Here is a 7,724-nt window from a genome sequence, read left to right on the forward strand (position 1 = left end):
GGGCGTTGTCCTTGGGTATGGGCACAGGTGGGTGCTTCCTGGGGGCGGGGGTGTCCAGGGGCGAGGTCTGGGTGGCGTGGGTCGTGGCAAAGCGGTTGGAGGCTCCGTGTGATGCAGGGGTGGGTTGTGGTGGGGCAGGATGGGTGGGTTGTGGTGGGGCAGGATGGGTGGGTTGTGGTGGGGCAGGATGGGTGGGTTGTGGTGGGGCAGGGTGGGTGGGTTGTGGTGGGGCAGGATGGGTGGGTTGTGGTGGGGCAGGGTGGGTGGGTCTGTGATGCACCTGGACAGGGACATACTTGGGGTGGGTCCAGTCGTCGTGGCTGGGTGGGTTGGGTCGACTTTCTGGCTGACCTGGTACTGCACCTGGGGTGGCAAGGGGGTCATGTGGTTAGGGCCTATACTAAAGGTTCTGGGTTCAAATCCCAAGCAGGTACTAAAGCTGTTCTCTTGGGAAGGCAGTCAACACTTATTTCCTCACCCAAACCAAGTGAACATAGTGCCTAACTTCTGTTAGGGACGTCCTCTTGGATGGGGCGCAAAACAGATGGTCCAGTGCTTAAGAAGTCCCACACCCACGAACACGTTAAGAAAGAGTAGGGGTCAAACCTATCAGTATAGTCTCATGCAGCTTGTACTTACTGAGCACAACTGGTGTGTTACACCAAAAGGCATTACAGGTTATTGTTTATTATCTATTGACTCCTTTAGTTGTTGACAGTCTGCAACATCTAGTCTTCCAGGAGTAATAATTACACATAACACGTAACATACACAACATATAACAATTAACATGTCATTCAAAATTTCATTGATAAACGTATATGCCATTGCAGGGATAAACAAGTCCACTAGCCCTATAGTCCCGGGCAAGTGAAAATGCCAATCGGGCAAGTGCATGTCCTTCCCCACTTGCCCGATCTGACAAGTTAGCTTTTCTCCATCGAGTGAGAATTTGATGTACTTGCTACTTTTCAAAGTCATGGCATCAAGCATTGATTAACACAGAAAATAGAGCGAATAACAAAAATTCCATTGAAGGCCATGAATATACATAGAAAAATGTCATTTAGATTTCGGGCAAGTGAAAAGTTGGTTCAGGCAAGTAAATTTTTTAAGTACTTGCCTGATAGGACAAGTCAATTTTAGAAAACTTGTCCAACCCTGGCCATATCAAAGTTATCATGTACCTCATGTGCCATTAACTGAGCAGAAGTAACCAACCTTGTGCAGTTTCTGCAGCTGGTCTCGTCTGGAATGTTTCAGCTGCAGCCAGGTGGCCTGCCATGCCTCCTGCTGTTTTAGCCTGTTGGGCAGAAATAAATGGATAAGATGAAAATGAGACTTACAAACACATCAAACTTCTTTTTAAGTATTTGGAGTACATGTAACACATTAGTTATGTACAAAGAAATGTGCTATGAAAGAAGACTTGATGTTTGGGAAGTGAACTTAAACTTGTCTGGAACATACTGCCGGACAAACGTAGGCTCCAAATCTGACCTCCTTTAAGAGACTTCGAACCAGTACTGTTTTGGTACCATGTGTATGTAAAACATGTTGATAGATGTTTTAAGACTCCGTGTAATCTGTATCTCTATTATATTTTATCTGACCCTTACCTCTTCCCTCATGTCCTCAATGAAAAGTGGCCGACAGGCCGATTTGAGCTTCTCATGAAAAAATAAAGGTTCAAACAAACAAACAAACAAACTTACCTGCCATGCCACCTGCTGTTGTTGCAGCTGTTCCAGGAACTTGATCCTCATGTCAGTCAGCTGCTGTAGCTGCTGGTGCAGCTGTTGGTCGGACTGCCGCACAAACAAACAAACAAACAAACAAACAAACTTACCTGCCACTCCAGCTGCTGTTGTTGCAGCTGTTCCAGAAACTTGATCCTCATGTCTGTCAGCTGCTGTAGCTGCTGGTGCAGCTGTTGGTCAGACTGCCGCACAAACAAACAAACAAACAAACAAACAAACTTACCTGCCACTCCAGCTGCTGTTGTTGCAGCTGTTCCAGGAACTTGATCCTCATGTCTGTCAGCTGCTGTAGCTGCTGGTGCAGCTGTTGGTCAGACTGCCGCACAAACAAACAAACAAACAAACAAACAAACTTACCTGCCACTCCAGCTGCTGTTGTTGCAGCTGTTCCAGGAACTTGATCCTCATGTCTGTCAGCTGCTGTAGCTGCTGGTGTAGCTGCTGGTCGGACTGCCGTGCGGAGCTGGACTTGTCCTGGTACGACTCCTGCAGCCGGGAAAGCTTCTCGTTGATGGAAGACATCTTCGCCTCCAGATCTGTGTGAGCCTGGGGGTCAGAGGTCAGAGGTCAGTGGTCAAAAACGAGAAGTTTGTACATGATAGAAAGCATGATAGAAAGTACTGTAAATGCATTTAAGTTCGCAGGGATTTAACTTTGCGGTAGCGGGAAAAGGGACTTTTTGCGGCAGTCTTAATACCATAATAGAAAAATGTTTGCAGTGGTATTAAGTTCGCGGTGAAGTGGTCACCGCGAAAACCGCAAACATCAATCGACCGCGAACATTTCTGCATTTACAGTATTCACTATATGCAGCAATTTCCTCACTCAACTCAGGTTTGGTTGGGGACGTCCTCTCATGTGGAACGCAAAGACAGTGGCCCCATGTTTGAGAGCTACATCTCGAGATTCAACCCACCACACTTATCGAAAAGAGTAGGGATCCTTCCCCGTGTGAGTGGATCAAACCTTACAGGCCAGTCTTACACAGCTTGTAAACTATATGTAGCTACTTTATCATAGTTTATGTAATACCTGGGCCATGATAACTTTCAATATGGGTGTTCCGGACCCTTACCGCAACTATATGCGCCCCCTCCTCAAATGACTGTACCTAGTGGATGTAGCATTCCACAAAGAATGCATAGCATTTTTCTTCCGCCTGTTCTGAGAGGATTTTAAGACCCCAAAAGCTAAACCGAAGTCAGCCGGTATCCTCAGCTTGATAGCGGCGGCGACCATGTTTTTGCAACTCGCGCCGTTTTTGACCGAGGTTTTGAAATAGAACCAGAGATCGAACAGGGGGCGGGGCTTATGGTGTTCGGCTGGACGGGTCCATTGGATTATCACACTGGATTCTACTGTTATCACACATTTCACCATAGAATTCTTCTGCCCCGAGTGCACCTTTGTCGACAAGTCAAAAATACCAGATTCAGACATTGGAATTGCTGTTGATACAAATTTTTGGTCGAGGACACCACATTTTACCAACTTCTGGTTTACCGGTCATGCGAAACAAACAACAAAAGTGTCACCTGAAAGAAGGGTGCTGTTGCAGCGACTGCAGCCGCGGTGGCAGCAGCGATGCTGGCGGTGTCCACACCTGCGGACACACCTGCCGACACACCTGCAGACACACCTGCGGACTCCTGCCTGTTGGGGGGTCTGTTCTCGTCCCCACCTGCAGCCGCCAGGTGTTTGATCACCCTGGGCTGGACAACCTTCTTCACAGGTGCTGTCCTGTCTTGTCTACAGGGGAGACAAGAATGCTTGTTTAGTTTGAATTGAACATAATTGAAATCTGTATCAGAATTTTTCAAACTTTTTTCTCTCATAACATTTTCCATCAAAAGCAATCCTCTCAGCAATTCTCAGACTCTTTTAATGGTTCTAACATCTACTTCATACTTCTGTTGCAAGCTCGTGGTGTTTGAACTGCAGTGATATCAATCAAATGTTCTCTGCATGTAATTACTGTAACATACATTTGAGTTTTAGCTCATTGAAGAGCTAATTTCTAGCTGCCTGCAACAGGAGGAGACAGGCACTATGTACAGTATGGACCAGTTCATTATACAATGGAAATCCCCCAAGATCTTTTTGTCAAGCACATTAATTTAAGGCCTTCCTAAGGACTGCAACCCATTTCAGTAGTGGCATGTTGTGTGAGTGACAACAGTCGGGATTATAACTTCCACCAAGGCAGGGTCAATAGCTATTGGACTATGTATGTTACATTCCAGAAGATCAGTAAGTCTCTGCAGATTCCTTACTTTTTCCCAGCTGGGACTTCAGCAGCTTCTGTTTCTCTGTCAGCTGGAACCTGGAGACCTTCACATCATCTAGGAGAAACCAAGATAATGTCATTCACTTAATGACAGCTCTGTAAGGAGTTCATTGAAGTTTTTTACTGGCTGGTAGTGATCCGACAGAATGTATAGTGTCATACGTCGATGTAGGTTAGACATCCAGGTAATAAGATACACCAAAAAGTAGTTACTCAAGCAACTGGATATGGTTTGGGAAACGGTCAGACGTTTTGTATAGAATCCACTATCCTTCGTCAGTGACACTGAAGTGATCTGGAAGAAACAGGTCTATAGAATTACCTGAATGTATAGTGTCATAACTCTGCCGAATACTATAGAAAATAGTGAGTTCAAAGAGATCTAATGCAGCATTAGCAATCACGAGGCATAAACATTATACATATCTAGTCTAGGTGTTCAAAATATTATTGCAAAGGCCTCGATATCATGTCACCAATTTTTTCAATGTGGCGCTATCAGTAGAGCGTTAGTAGACGTTAAACAGGATAGTGAGTGAATGTTGGTACTTGAACTGTCGACATGGTATTACATGTATCAGAAATCAACGTTCAGACAACATTGAAGCCTCTTTCTGTTTCGAACAGTAATACTCCGTGGTCTTAAATCCATCACTTCACACTACCTCCTGGTGCATCCTGGTTGACTGTGAAGTCCATCCCCTCAACTGCTGCTCCCTGCTGCAACAGCGCCCCCTGTTGATTCCCTGCAGCACTGCCAACCTTGACATGCAAGAAGCAAATGAGACATGTCAGGGAGGAGACTTTGATTTGGTAGAATCAGAGATTCTGCTGGTAGAAAATCTACTAGAGATCCCGATCAGAGTGTCTGTCAACAGATTACACGATCGGCATCTCTGCCAGCACAATCACTGATTTTCCCGGCAAAAATCCTCATCGAACAGGGTTCTAGCTAGTGCATTTTACCGTAGGGGGCCACTACGCTAAAATTTGTGACCACTACACTAAAATAAGGGCCACTACGCTAATTTTTAACAAGTGAAGTGGTGCTTTGCTATCATTTTCTTGTTCAGCAATGTCTAATCAATGTCTGAACAATGAAAAATGATGATATGCCATTCAAAACTGACCAAAAATCCTTCAAATTACATGTGATGTTAATAGAGTGCCAACTTTTAACTCGACATTGTCAAAATCTCATCAATCTCCTGATTGGTCGCTTCGCTACCATGACATGCCCACTACGCTAAAATGAAATCCTGACTAGAACCCTGTCGAAGACTCTGTCGACAGAAACTCCGATCGGGATCTCTACAAGATCGGACTCTAGGACTCTCCTACCAATCAAAGCATTGGAACAATACAATCATCCCCTGCATTTTGTATACTGTGGATTGCAGAAACAGAAACAGAAACCAAAAACAATACAACACTACATTGGGTGAAGTAATGATGACTGCAAGTTTTGGTATATTCTATTGAGGCAAAAGATGCTGAGAAGAATTGAAAATGACAAACAACCTGATCATCTTCTCCATACTCATTTAGTGACAATCACCAATATACTATACATTGTATGTGCAACTAGAAAGGCAATGATTTTGCAAAAAAGCTGAACATTTTCTCTGTAGCCTTTTGTCAAGCAACTACTAGTAGCACACACAATACTATACATTGGGCTTGCCCTTACTCTTCAAGCAGAGGTTAGGCTTCAGCTGTTTTTGATGTTTTTGAGGCGTTTTTATTGGGCTATCAATTTTTTACTGTTTTCTTGCTGACCACGAGATAAAACAGTACAAAATATACAGCCTGATAAAAATGCCTAAAAAATGTCAAAAAACAGCCAGAGCCTAACCTCTGCTTGGAGACTAGCTTGCCCTATATAATAGTCCCATACCTTATGCGGCAGGTTGACCGTCTGTATGACAACATCAGATGCTGCAGCTACTGAACAGCTGACAGGGGGCTGCACGGCTGCAGGGGACTGTGATCTGTCTCTCACAGGACCTATCATGGATGCAACAGAGACAATCAAATTACATGTAGCTTTTATTATTAGTAGGCATCCTTCCATCTTTGCAGATGATGGTAGCGCTCTGTATCAGGTCACGGTGGTTGACAGCGTCTACTGTGGCTCTGCAGGCCGATCCTGGCATGGCAGTCACGGCCACAGTTTGGACATATGAAGGCAGAGGGGTTCCCCTGTTGCGGTTTCTCTTTATTATTAACTGAATAAGAAATATATAATTCAATATTTGAGATAATAAAAGATCTTCTGTCTCTAAGCAGTGTGTATCATTCAATGTCACGAAGTAATATTTACGTATTTAGTTTCTTTTGTTTTTTTAACAAATAATAACCTATTTCACAAACTGACAACCAAGCTTACTGCTCATGACTTAAAATGCACAAAAGTTGAATATACACTTTTTTATAGTTATATTCTTGTAATTCCTTGAGGCATCTCAATTCAGAAAGTGAAAGTATATCTTACAACTAGTAAGTTAGTAGTACAACTTATTTGTGACAGTTCTTGTTTTTTCTCAAGTTCAAATATTGACATTACACGTCAGATAATATCCAATACAATGTATACTAAGTAAGAACATCGTAAACGAGTCTTGCCGTCAAACTCTGACAGTCACAGTTAAAACTGATCAGCAGGGCTCGAAATACTGCTTTCTGCATACCTGCACTGGTGCAGGTAACATTGAAAATTACCTGCACCAGACAAACTTTACCAGCGCCACTCAGAATTTAGAAAGTATGGATCATACTAAAATTGTTCAGGAACCATGCATTGCTATTTTTTTCTTTCATACTTACATTATTAGGACATTTATGTATAAAACTCAATACATGGACCAGTGCAGGTTAGGTGCAGGTAGACACCAGAAATACCTGCACAGCTCCAATTTTACCTGCACTAACCTGCATATGCAGGTGGTATTTCGAGCCCTGCCAGTAAACAGAGTCACCAGACAAATTACCTGCACTTGCTGGAAGTGTGCGTGGATGGTCTGCCCTCGCCTCTCGCTGTTTGATGTAAGAAATCAGGACCTCCTGCCCCTCCTGTTCCACAGGTGTCGGTACTGACGGAACGTCTGACTCTGCGGTTCCGTTCTCCTCCCCGGGAGGCAGGTTGCCAGGCAACGGCGCAGGTACGTGCTCCGCCACGCCCGCCTCCTCCGTCTCGAAAGGAGACCTCACCTCCTTCAGGAGTTTTCTGGGCACTCTCACCCGCTGGGACCCCGCGCTGCCGAAACTTGCTCTGCTGTCCGAGCTGGTGTTCATCGACTTTGGCGCGAGACTTCTGTCGTGGTCCAGAACTGTGGACCTGATGAGGATCTCACTTGCGCTGGAGCTGTTGGCAGAATCTACCATCTCTTCTGCTTTGGCTACATCTTGCTGCTGCTTATTAGCACCTGGATCAGACACATCCTCACCTCCGGTGTTGCCACCTTCTTGCGGTTTCGGACTCTGACGTCTCTCATCGCTTTGCTCAAAATGTCGGGTGACAGTCGGTTGGAAGGAGTACCCAGGGCTTGGTCTGGCTCCGCTAGACGAGCCGCTGGAGTGAGAAGACTGGCTGGATTTCCCCAGAGCGCTGACAGCAGCACTGGTGATGGACAGGAGCTGAGTGGCCGGGGAAGCCGCCATGAGGGGTGGGGGGAATG

At 45.0% G+C, this 7,724-nt stretch overlaps 1 protein-coding gene across 1 annotated transcript in view; it reads right to left on the bottom strand.

Moving 5' to 3' along the window:
• LOC118421037 overlaps window positions 1-7,718 on the bottom strand; it is a 32,335-nt gene extending 24,617 nt beyond the window's left edge. The window contains exons 1-9 of the mRNA XM_035828187.1: window positions 7,038-7,718; window positions 5,945-6,054; window positions 4,713-4,809; window positions 4,023-4,102; window positions 3,296-3,509; window positions 1,984-2,306; window positions 1,222-1,303; window positions 250-363; window positions 5-129 (exon numbers count right to left, since the gene is read on the bottom strand). Of these exons, the coding sequence (XP_035684080.1) occupies window positions 5-129; window positions 250-363; window positions 1,222-1,303; window positions 1,984-2,306; window positions 3,296-3,509; window positions 4,023-4,102; window positions 4,713-4,809; window positions 5,945-6,054; window positions 7,038-7,707 (1,815 nt within the window). The 5' untranslated portion in view covers window positions 7,708-7,718. The remainder of the gene's footprint in view (window positions 1-4; window positions 130-249; window positions 364-1,221; window positions 1,304-1,983; window positions 2,307-3,295; window positions 3,510-4,022; window positions 4,103-4,712; window positions 4,810-5,944; window positions 6,055-7,037) is intronic.
• Window positions 7,719-7,724: the final 6 nt, after the last annotated feature.

Source organism: Branchiostoma floridae, chromosome 1, assembly GCF_000003815.2.
Source record: "Branchiostoma floridae strain S238N-H82 chromosome 1, Bfl_VNyyK, whole genome shotgun sequence".
Classification (NCBI taxonomy): Eukaryota; Metazoa; Chordata; class Leptocardii; order Amphioxiformes; family Branchiostomatidae; genus Branchiostoma; species Branchiostoma floridae.